The sequence below is a fragment of the Notamacropus eugenii genome, chromosome 5 (genome assembly GCF_028372415.1).
Source record: "Notamacropus eugenii isolate mMacEug1 chromosome 5, mMacEug1.pri_v2, whole genome shotgun sequence".
Classification (NCBI taxonomy): Eukaryota; Metazoa; Chordata; class Mammalia; order Diprotodontia; family Macropodidae; genus Notamacropus; species Notamacropus eugenii.
Window position 1 is genome coordinate 342,438,674 of NC_092876.1, and position 12,512 is coordinate 342,451,185.

General features: G+C 34.9%; 1 protein-coding gene across 2 annotated transcripts in view; it reads left to right on the forward strand.

The window, feature by feature from the left end:
* PARP9 (poly(ADP-ribose) polymerase family member 9) overlaps positions 1–12,512 on the forward strand; it is a 51,299-nt gene that overhangs the window by 16,210 nt on the left and 22,577 nt on the right. For both annotated transcript variants that reach the window (XM_072613805.1, XM_072613806.1), the window contains 2 exons: positions 1,062–1,286; positions 10,636–10,854. In XM_072613805.1, coding sequence (XP_072469906.1) covers positions 1,062–1,286; positions 10,636–10,854 — 444 coding nt within the window. The remainder of the gene's footprint in view (positions 1–1,061; positions 1,287–10,635; positions 10,855–12,512) is intronic.

Sequence of the window (12,512 nt, forward strand, 5' to 3'; positions counted from 1 at the left end):
AAAGAAGTGACAAAACTATTCCCATGGATTCCAGGACTTGTGCGATGCTCAAAGGAGACATAGTCCAAAGATAATGATTCTAGATGAGATGTTAGAGATCACTGCATCCAACTCTTTCATTTTGCAGATGAAGAAATCGCCTTACTCACGGCCACACAAATGCAGCCCAGGAAGCCTAAGGTTTCAGGTGTTGAGTTTTCAACTCAAGAATTAGCATATTTTCCATTACAACAGGATCTGTTTGGTGTATTTGAGAGAAAGTGTTAGCTTAATATTTCTCCTTATCATTTCTTTTTATCCCAGATAGTTGCATTTGGATGATTTCTAAACCAAATGAATTTAATTGCCATTTTATGAAAATTGAGTTGAGAAACTACTATCCAAATATCTGGCTATACCTGAATATAATGTCCTCAGCAGCTTTTCAAGAAAAGATAGGTTCTGATTTACATTTGAGAAAGAAATGACTGTAGTTTATATATGTGCAATTCTATAGACAGTGTGGTATAGTGGAGAGAGCTGGGATTCAAGTCAGGAAGATCTACTAATTGTGTGCCCTTGAGCAAGCCATTTACCTTCTCAGCATCACAGACAGCTCAATTATACTTTGCAGAGAAACTACCAATCTACATTTTTGCAGAGAGTTTTCATACTGGGAGTTCTCTAGGTCTAAACTAAAAAAACAATTTTTAAGAATTAAATTCATCAGTTAATTAAGTTATCAGCCATGTGCTGAATATGACGCTAAGAATTAATGGATATATAGACATAACTCTTGTCCTCTCAGAACTTGTGAATTTGTAGGGAAAATGAAACATCAGAAACTGTGATACAGAATCAGGTAGGATAAGTGTTTTGGGAAGAGAAATGACATCAGATCTGTCAAGAAGATGATTATTTTAGTGCAGAGGAGTATGGATTGGAGGAGTGCCAAGAGACTAGAGTCTGGGAGGGAGGCTGTGTGGGAGATAATAGCAGTAACCCTGGGGAATGGTGATGTGAGTCTCTATGGGGTAGTAATGTCAAATCTAGTATCCAATTGTTGTTTTTTACCTTTTCAGGTGGATGTAATTGTGAATTCTGTTTCAGCTAAAAATTCTTTTGACTCTGGACTTATATCAGAAGCAATCCTTGTCCAAGCAGGCCCTGAACTTGAGAAAGAATTTATAAAAAAATTGACTGAAACATCTAAAAGTCAACAGTTGGTAGTAGTCACAACAGGATTCAACTTAGCCTGTAAATATGTGTTCCATATAGTATGGCCTTCCTGCGATAACAGAAAGAAGGTAAATATATGAAGTGCTTATTATGTGCCATGCAGTTGTATTCGGAGCTTAGATACAAAGAGTTTTGTCTTGAAAATACATGAAAATATTCCCTGTTCTCAAGGAGCTTACATCTGGGGATGGGTTAAGTGGGAAAAAGTGGGCACAGACACATGATAATTAAAAAGAAAATATACAAAGTCATATGTGAGGCATGGGCAAGAGCACTTACAACTGGAAGGGAAAGGCCTAGTATAGAAGGTGCCACGTAGGCTGAAACATGAACAGGAATGGGGATCAACAGGCAGATATGAGAAGAAAGTTTTTATGCAAAAATTATAAAGTAAGTTTGTTTTGTTATTCAATATAGTTTATAACGATATATGGAAGAAGTATAAAATTGCTGTAATTGTGAACTGAAACTTTTCTTGTATCCAAGCATACATTCTATGTCTTATTTTCTCCAATCTACAATTATCACTCTCTCTTCTGAACTGCAGCCTTGAGTTTTCTCACCTATAAAAAGAGTGACATGCATAGATCATCTCTAATGTGAGGAGAAAGATTATTCTAGGCATGAGGAGCAGCCTATACAAAGGTAGAGAGGGTCATTTGGACTAGAATAGTATATGCATGGGAAATAATGTGAAATCAGTTAAGTTGGAGGGGGAGATTGTTGAGAACTTTAAATATCTGCCTCAAGAATGCATTTTGTCTTATAGGCAGACACAGAACAGAAGCTTACATATATACAGAAGTTTGTGTATTTAATTTTCTCTATATTTAAAGACCTATCTCAATATTTATAAAATGCAACTTATTAATAGCTTTCACATTATGTCTTTACATTATGGTAATTTCCTGCTTCTAACTCCCACATTAAATTTTGACAAATAATACCTAGTGTTTATTCACATTTTAAGGTTTGAGATATGCTCTATATATGCATGTCTATAGAAATATATGTGTGTATGTGCACATATATACATGTGTATATATCTGTATTTCTATCTCTCTATATCTATAGAATCTCATTTCATTCTCATAGCAACCCCCCAGGAAGTAAGTGACATTATTATCTCCATTTTATAGATGTGGAAACAAACAAAAATAAGGCACAATATTTGATATTGAAACTTTATCTGATTTTATGTGTGTATATGTGCATATATATGTATATGTGTGTATACACAAACATGCACATACATACTATGTATGTATGTATGTATGTTTGTATGTTTGTATTTATGTACGTATAGAACATTTTATCCTAGGTGTCCTCACTTCTCCTCCATGAGGGAGAAGTTTTTGTTTTTCCTTTATTCATTATTCTCCTTCCTTTTAGGGATTTTTTCATTTACATTGCTGAGGACATGATATGTGCTATTTTCTCTCTGTTTTCCCTCTAAAATCAGTAAACAATAACACCCTCCCCCCAACCTATTGGGAGGGCAAGGAATATGATATCAGTTATACATGTGAAATCAGGAAAAACATATTTCCATATTAACTATGTTGCAAAAATGAAATAGAAAGCAAGAAACATAAAGTACAAAAAGTATGCTTCAGTCAGCACTCAGAGTTCATCATATTTCTCTGGATGTGTATAGCATTTTTCATCACAGTTCCTTTGAAATTGTCTTGAACAGAGTATTCAAATCTTTCACAGCTGATCATCATTACAACATTGCTGTTAAGTGAATAATGTTCTCCCGGTTCTACTCACTTCACTTTGCATCATTTTATATAAATCTTCCCAGGTTTTTCTAACATCATCTCTGTCATCATTTCTTATAGTACAATAGCATTCCATCACAATCACATACTACACCTTGTTCAACCATTCCCTAATTCATAGACATCCCTTCAATATTTACTCAGTTCCCTGTATATTTGAGAAATGAGGCTTTTATCAGAGAAACTTGCAATAAAAAATTTTCCCATTTCTTTCTTTTTTTCTTATCTTGGCTGCACAGGTTTTTCCTGTGCAAACATTTTAATTTCATGTAATTAAAATAATTAATTATACTTCTCATGATCCTATCATGTGTCTTGTTTGGTCATAAACTCTTCCCTTATCCATAGGTCTGACAGGTAAGATTTTCCACATCCTCGTAATTTGTTTATGGTGTCACTCTATGTCTAAACATTTTGACCTTGTGTTGGTATATGGAATGAGTTGTTGGTCTATGCATAGTTTCTGCAGAACTGCTCTCCAGTTTTCCCAACAATTTTTGTGAAATGGTGAGTTCATGACCCAAAGCTTAGATCATTGGGTTAATCAAATTTAAGATTACTATGGTCATTTACTTCCATGTTTTGTGTACCTAATCTATTCCACTTATCCACCATTCTATTTCTTAGCCAGTACTATATTGTTTTGGTGATTACTACTTTATAGTATAGTATGAAATCTGTATTTCCTGGTTTATTCCTTCAGATTTTTTTTTCTCATTCATTCTTTTGATATTCTTGCACTTTTGTTTCTCTAGATGAATTTTTTTATTATTTTTTCTAGCTCTATAAAATAATTATTTGCTAGTTTAATTGATATGGCACTGAACAAATAAATTAATTTAGGTAGGATTATCATTTTTATTATATTGATGGACAATGGATATTTCTCCAATCATATAAATCTGTCTTTATTTGTGTGAAAAGTATTTTGTAATTGTGTTCATATAGTTCCCAGAATTGTCCTAACACGTGGATTCCCAAGTATTTTATAAGGTATGCAATTATTTTAAATGAAATTTCTCTATCTCTTACTTACTATGTTTTGTTGATAATATATAGAGATGCTGGTGATTTATGAGGGTTTGTTTTATATCCTGCAACTTTGCTAAAGTTGTTAGTGTACTAACTAGTTTTTTTAGTTGATTCTCTAGGATTCTTTAAGTATACCATTATATCATCTGCAAAGATAATTTTGTTTCCTTGTTGCCTATTTTTATTCCTTCAATTTCTTTTTCATATTGCTATAGTCAGAATTTCTAATTAATACAATATTTTACATAGTACAATATTTCTAATACAATATTGAATAATAGTGGTGGTAATGGACATCTTTGCTTCACTCTTGATCTTATTGGCAAGGCTTCTAACTTATCTCCATTACAGATAACACTTGCTCTTGGTTTTAAATACTTATCATTTAATAAAGGTTCCATTTGTTCCTATGCTTTCTAGTGTTTTGTTTTTAATAGAAATGGGTGTTATATTTTGTCAACAGCTTTTCCTGCAACTATTGCGATAATCGTATGATTTCTGCTGATTTTGCTATTGATGTGGCCAATTATACTGACAGTTTTCCTAATATTGAACCATTATCTGGTCATAGTGTATGATTGTGATATATTGTTGTAGTCTTGCTAGTATTTTATTCAAAATTTTTGCATCAATATTCATTACAGAAATTGACCTATAATTTTCTTTCTCTGTTTTACTCTCCCTTGTTTAAGTATCAAAATTGTATTTTGTCTCATAAAAGGTATTTCATAGGATTTCTTTATCTATTGTTTCCCAAATAGTTTGTATAGTATTAGGATTAATCATTACTTAAATGTAAGTAGAATTCATCTAATCTTGTGGGTTTTGTATTCTTTTTAGTGAGCTCATTTATAGTTTGATCAATTCCTTTCTCTTAGGGTAGTTTAAGTATTCTATTTCCTTTTGCGTTAATCTGGATAATTTTTTTTTTTGTAAATATTCATCCATTTCACTTAAATTGTCAGGTTTACTGGCATATAATTGAGCAAAAATAACTCCTCGTAGTTGATTTAATTACATCTTCATTTAGTAGTGCATTCATTCTTTTAATTATTGATACCGATACTTTGGTTTCCTTCTTTCTTTTTTTTTAAATCAAATTAACCAAAGGCTTGTGCATTTTATTGTTTCCCCCCACACTCCATAAAACCAGATCTTAGTTTTATTTATTAGTTCAATGTTTTTCTTTTTACTTTAAATTTTATTAATCTCTCCTTTGATTTTCAGGATTTCCTTTTTGGTGTTTAATTGGAAGTTTTAAGTTTGTTTTTTTTCTAGGTTTCATTTTTAAAGTTACATGCCCAATTCATTGATCTGTTCTTTCTCTCTTTTATTGATGTATACATTTAGAGATATAAATTTTCCCCTAAGTACTAAGTACTGCTTTAGCTGCAGTCCAAAAATTTTGGTATGTTGCCTCATTGTTATTATTATCTTTAATGAAATTATTTATTTTTTCTATGATTTGCTCTTTGACTCAGTCCTTAGAATTAGTCTACTTAGTTTAAAATTAATTTTTAATCTATGCTTCCATGGCTTTTTCTTTGTTAAATTTAATTTTTATTGCATTATGACCTAAAATAATTCATTTAACATTTCTACCTCTCTGTATTTTTTTTAAATTTTTTGTGCCCTAATACATGGTCAGTTTTTATGAAGGTGCTATGTACAGCTGAGAAAAAGATATACTTCTTTCTCTTCCCATTCAGTTTTCTCCAGAAGACTATTATATCTATTCCTCTCCTTAACTTATTATTTATTTTATGGCTAGATGGATTTAGCTCTGAGAATGGAAAGTTGAGGTCCCCACCAGGTTAGGTTTATTGTCTGTTTCCTCCTATAACTCATTTAATTTTTTTAAAAAAATAATTTGGATCCTATGTCTTTCAGTGCATATATATATATGAAGTAGTGCTATTACTTCATTGTCTATAGCTCCTTTAAGTAAAATGTAATTTTTCTGATTATTTCTTTTGATTAGGTCTGCTTTTGTTTTGTCTGAAATCATGATTACTACTGTGCCTTTTTTTAACTTCAGCTGAAGCACAATACTGTCTGCTCTAGCCCTTTATTTTAACACTGTGTGTCTCTCTGTTTCAAGTATATTTCTTGTAAACAATATATTGTTGAATGCTAATTCTTAATCTATTCTGCTATCTTCCATTTTATGGACGAGTTCTTTCCATTCACATTCACAGTTATGATGACTAATTGTGCATTTCCCTCCATCTTATTTTCTTCTGTTTATTCTTCTCTTTCTTTTTTTTACCCTGTTTCTACTCAAATGTTTGTTTTATTTCTGAGCACTGTCTCCTGTAATGTTCCTTCCCTTTTATTATACCTCCCTTCTCTTCTTTCCTTCCCCTGCTTCCCAACTGGGTAAGCTAGATTTCTAAACCCAATTGAATGTGTGTGTGTGTGTGTGTGTGTGTGTGTGTGTGTTATTACCTCTTTGAACCAATTCCAGTGAGAGTGAGCTTGAAGCATTCTTACTGTTTCCCTCTGCCATGTGAAAGTTCTAACTTACATGGTTTTTTTATTGCAGATAATTTTCCCTATTCTTCTTCTCCCTTCCCCTTACTTCCAGTACAACCCTCTTTCTTACCCATCCACTTTTTAAAAATAAATAATTTATTTTTTTCAGTTCTTAACATTCAATTCCACAAGAATTTGAATTCAAAATTCTCCATCTCCTCCCACCCCAGAACATCATGCACCCCATGCACCCTTTTCTCCAGTCTGTCCTCCCTTCTATTACCCACTCTTCTTCTATCTCCCTTTTCCTCTGTTTTCCTATAGGGCAAAATAGATTTCTATACTCCATTGCCTGTATAGTGTGGTTTCCAGTTGCATGCTAAAACAATTTTTGACATTCATTCTTAAAACTTTCAGTTCCATATTCTCCCCCTGCCTCCCCACCCACCCTCATTGAGAAAACAAGCAATTCAATGTAGGTCATATATGTGTAACAATGCAAAGCACTTTCATAATATTTATGTTGTAAAAGACTAACCACATTTCCCTCTGTCCTATCCTGCCCTTCATCTATTCCATTCTCTCCCATGACCTGTCCTCCCACAATAGTGTTTGCTTCTGATTATCCCTTTCCCCAATTTGCTGGTCCTTCTATTATCTTCCCTCTCCTATCCCCTTCCCCCTTGCCTTCCTGCAGGGTAAAATAGGTTTCCATATCCAACTGAGTGTGTGTTATTCCTTCCTTAAGCCAAATCCCATGAGAGTAAGGTTCAATTATTTCCTTTCATCTTCCCCTCCATTGTAGAGATAATTTGCTGCATTCTACCTGTCCCTTTCTCTTACTCCTAGAACATTCCATTCAACAGTAAATTTTATTTTTTAGGTGTTCTCTCTTCATATTCAGCTCACCCTGTGCCCTCTGTCTATGTATGTGTATGTATACATACACATACATACATGCAATGAGTTACAAATAACATCTTTCCATGTAGGATGTAAACAGTTCAACTTTAATGAGTGCCTTATGATTTCTCTTTCATATTTAGCTTTTCATGTTTCTCTTGATTCTTGTATTTGAAAGCCAAATTTTCTATTCAGCTCTGGTCTTTTCATCAAGAATGATTTAAGTCCTCTATTTCATTGAAATTCCATTATTTCCCTTAAGTATTATACTCAGTTTTGTTGGGTAGGTGATTCTTGGTTTTAATCCTATCTCCTTTGACCTCTGGAATGTCATATTCCAAGTCCCTTGAGCCCTTAGTGTAGAAGTTGCTAAATCCTGTGTTATCCTAATTGTATTTCCACAATACTTGAATTGTTTCTTTCTGGTTGCTTGTAATATTTTCTCCTTGACTTGGGAACTCTGGAATTCAGCAACAATATTCCTAGGAGTTTTCCTTTTGGGATCTCTTTCAGGAGGTGAACTACTACTCTTCCATAGCCTAAGACCATTACATATTTTTTGGAGGTTTTGGATGTAGAAGCTTGACTTTTATGTCTTTCTCTGATGGTATGCTTTTGTTCTTCTCATCTGAAAGAAAGAAAGAAAATACCTTTTCACCAAGAAAGTAACCTTCTATAGTCTTATTTTTTCCCTTTTGGGGGCATTTTCCCTGTCAGTTACTTGACTTTTGAGTCCTTTGTCAAGTGGAGGGCATGCTCTAGAACGTGTAAGTTCCCAGTTCCTCCAAGGTGGCACAATCAAGGGAGAGGAATTTCCTCCTCTCTTGGCCTGTACTCTGGTCTGGGAGCAACCACAAGCACTCTTTTCTGCCCAGGATCTACAAGTAGGATTCCTCTTCAGAGTTTCCACCAACTCCACCATGCCAGTGCTCCTCCTCACCCCAGGACTGCCACTCAGGACTGAGACCCAGATCAGCCACTCAATTCCCTCAAGGTCTTTAGGCCAAGGGCTCCAGAAGTGGACACAGCTGCTGCAGTGGCTGCTGCTGCCCTGGGACTGGGGCTGGGGGTCAGACTGCACACCCCTCTCACCCAGGTGAAAGAGCTTTCTCACTGACCTTTGAAGCTATCTTTGGCATTTGTGGATTGAGAAATCGGGGAACCACAGCTGCTATCTGTGATTCCACTCCCTGAAGCCTACTGCAGTCCTGTCTTTGCCTCATGGCCTAGGCTGGGCTGCATGCCACTCCTAGCTCAGTGCAATAGACCTTTCCTTTCAGCCTTCCAGGCTGTCTTGGGCTGGAAATCTCTTTCACTCTGTCATTTTGTAGCTTCTGCTGCTCTAGAATTTGTTTAGAGTCGTTTTTTACAGGTATTTTATGGGCTATGGAGGGAGAGCTAGAGCAGGTCCATCTTTCTATTTCACCATCTTGGCTCCCCCCCATCCACTTTTTTTTTAGATCATCCTTACATAATTCTTTTTTCATAATTAGGTATGTAGCTAAGTGGCCACTAGTCCCAGTTTCTAACAGACACAGAGGCTGAGGCTTTTGCCTCTTGGTTTGTGTAATAATAGAGAGTTGAATAGGCAGTGGGACCCTTCTCATCCTTAATCTTCTATGTTAGTAGTCCCAACCTACCTGGCCCCTGGGTGGTAAAGGACTGCCTAGCTAGCATGTTATCAGTCTTAATGAATACTTGGTTTATGTAGATGAATTGAACTATCACACATGTTTAAGAAATCTTTGGACAAGGATAAATTCTTGGAATGTTATTTATTACTAATGGCTATAGATGACAGGAAGCCTGAGCTCATGAGTACACAGTACAATAACTTATTAAAGTATCCATTGTTGTTAATAATGTTCCGATGTCAGACCAGGAAGCATATAAAGTTCAATTATTAGAAAATCAAGATAGGTAGTTTGACAGACTGGGCAGAGAACTGCCCCCAAAGTTTGGAAGGCTTAGATTCAAGTCTAGCTTCTGACACATAGGACTCATTAACTCTGAACAGGTTATTTTATCTTTCACTGCCTCTGGCAATTCCCCAACAGACCAAACTGCAGAGCAGATGCTTATGATTTGTATTGGTAGGAAGAGGTTTGTTCCCTATAACAGTGAAATCACAGGTCAAGTTCAAACAAAGCAAAAGGAGAAAATATACTTGTTCAGTCAGTTAATATTTATCATGTGCCTACTATATACTAGACTCCGTGCTAAGCACTCAGGATACAAAAAGAGCCAAAGACAGTCCTTGCCCTTGTGGAGCTCCAAATATAATGGAGGGGTGTGTGTGTGTGTGTGTGTGTGTGTGTGTGTGTGTGTGTGTGTGTGTGTGTGTGATAATATATGTATTAAAAGCTATATAAAGGATACATGGGACATAAATAAGAGAGGGACAGCACTAGTCCAGTAGAAGGTGTGATATTAGGAGGGACTTAAATGAAACAAGGGAAGTCAATAAGTGGAAATGAGGAAGGAGAGCATTCTAGACCTGGAGGAGAGCCAGAGAAAATGCCCAGAACTGAGAGATAGAATATCTTGTTCATGGAACAGTGAGGAGACCAGTATCTGAAGAGTATATGGAGGGGAAGTAAGGTGTAAGAAGACTGGAAAGGGGGAAGGGGCTAGGTTATGAAGGACCCTTGCATGCAAAACAGAGGATTTTGTTCTTGATCCTGGAGGTGGTTAAGAACCATTGAAGTTTATTGAGTGGGGGGGGGTGACATGATCATACCTGCCCTTGAGGAAAATCATCTTAGTGGCTTAATGCAGAACAAAGAGTTTTGAAGCAGACCGATCCACCAGCAGACTATTGTGAGAAAAGAGAAGGGAGTATATTAAAGACTTATTGTAAAGGTAAATGAATGTATTCCTAGGAAAGCATCTATGAAGCATTTTTTTTTTAAATTCACTGAAGATAACAGGAAAAAATTCAAATAGGGCTACAAATGAGCAGGGCTATGTTAGAACTACCAAATAGCCTTATGTGTGTGTGTGTGTGTGTGTGCGCGCACGCCTGTGTGTGTGTATGTGTGTGTGTGTGTGTGTGTGTATCCAAAAGGTAAAGGAGTAACAATTCACTGTCTCTCATGCAATCTTATTTCCACGTTCTTTTTTGTATAAGAAAGTATTTATATTTGTCAACTTGATAAGAAAAATAATATTTTGAAGTGTTATTAAGATTGTGATAAAAAAATAAATTTCTATTTCCTCACAGACACTGAAAGTTGCAGTAAAGAAATGCTTGGAAAAATCCTGTCATCAACCTATAAATTCATTTTCCTTTCCTCCTCTTGGAACTGGGAACATTGGCATCCAAAAAGAAGAAGCAGTTCGTATTATGCTGACGGAAGTTTTACAATTTTCCAAGGATCATCCAAACAAAAAACTCCTTGTGAATTTTGTGGTCTTGCCACAAGACAACGAACTATCCAAGGCAAGATATAGAATTGATTCCACTTGGGCAACATTGCATAATTTGCCATTTGTTTCCTCTAGGAGGGATAAGGATTGGATCAGTAAATTCAATTGTATCAATTTTCTTGATTATAAGGAACTCCTTGTTTAAGAAATTCCCTCTATTAGTTGAGGTTGTTTGCTTCTGGCAACTTATTATCTTAGACCAGAGCATTGCTGAGAGCACTGAGAAGTTAAGTAACTTGTCCAGCATCTCACCATTAGAATGTGTCACAGGTGGACTTTGTGATTTAATGCAAAACCTACCAGATTTAGAATCAGAAGAAATTCATTCTAGTCCTGTGGTAATTACTAACACTAAGTAGCTATGTAATGTTGCCCAGGTTTACCTCTCTGCAAAATGATAGTATTGAAGAAGATGATTTTTAGCATTCATTCCAATTCTCATCGGTCATGGTTGGCACAACTGGTGTTTCCTTCTCTGTTTCCATTGTGAGCTTTTTTTTCCTTCCCACTCTTTAACTGTGGATATTGTTTAATCTTGATTTTTTTTTTTTTTGCCTTTTGCTTTTCTCTCTCTATTTTGATTCCATCAGAGAACTCATTCAATCTCCAGGTTTCAACTCTGGCTTCTGTATCAATAACTGCTAAATTTGTACCTCCTGTCCTCTTTGATGAAATGAGCTCCAGTACTATGTTTTTTTCAATTCCCTTTCTAAATATTCTATTTTCTTTTCAATTTATGGGCATTCATTTTATCTTTCATTTACCTTACTCCCCAATTTCAAAGAAAAACAGACAGACAAAATAACAAATGTAACAAATAGGTGTAGTCAAGCAAAACACATTAGTTATGTCCAAAACATGCCTTTCATTCTGTATCATGGAGTCATTGACTCTCTGTCAAGAGAGACATAGATCAGTACTCTGGAATCATGTATGGTTATTGCACTGTCAAAGATCTTAAGTTTTTAAACATTGTTCATCTTTACAATATTGTGCTTATTTTATAGATATTTCTTCTGGTTCTGTTCATTCCACTCTGCATCAGTTCATACAAGTTTTCACCTGGGTTCTCTGAACTCATCCATTTTATTGTTTCTTAAGTCATAATAATATTATATTATATTCATATACCATTATTGGTTAGCTGTTCCTCAATTGACCACTACATCTTTGCCAATATAAAAGAACTGCTACAGTTATTTTTGCACATGTACCAAATCCTTTTGATGAAATTTGAAATATGATACTTCTCTGTCCTGTTTGTTCCTACTTTTTTTATGACTTTGCTAGAGATTCTAGAAATTTCTTCTTCTAGAGGAATTGTGGGGTTTTTTTTCTAGTTCTATAAAGTAATCCTTTAGTAGTTTGATTGGTATGGCATTGAATAAGTAAATAAATTGAGGTAATATTGTCGTTTTTATCTTATTAGTTTGGCCTATACACAATTAATATCACTCCATTATTTAGCTCTATTTTCATTTCCACAGAGTGTTTTGTATACCTCTTTAGTGTGTTGCCATTTGCACTGCAAGTATTTTGTGCATTTTAAATCTATTTTAAAATGAAATTTCTCTAAGTCTTCCTGTTGGGTTTTGCTTTTAATATATAGAAAATTTATGTGGATTGATCTTATGTCCTGCAACTTTGTTGAAATTGTTTCAAATAATTTTA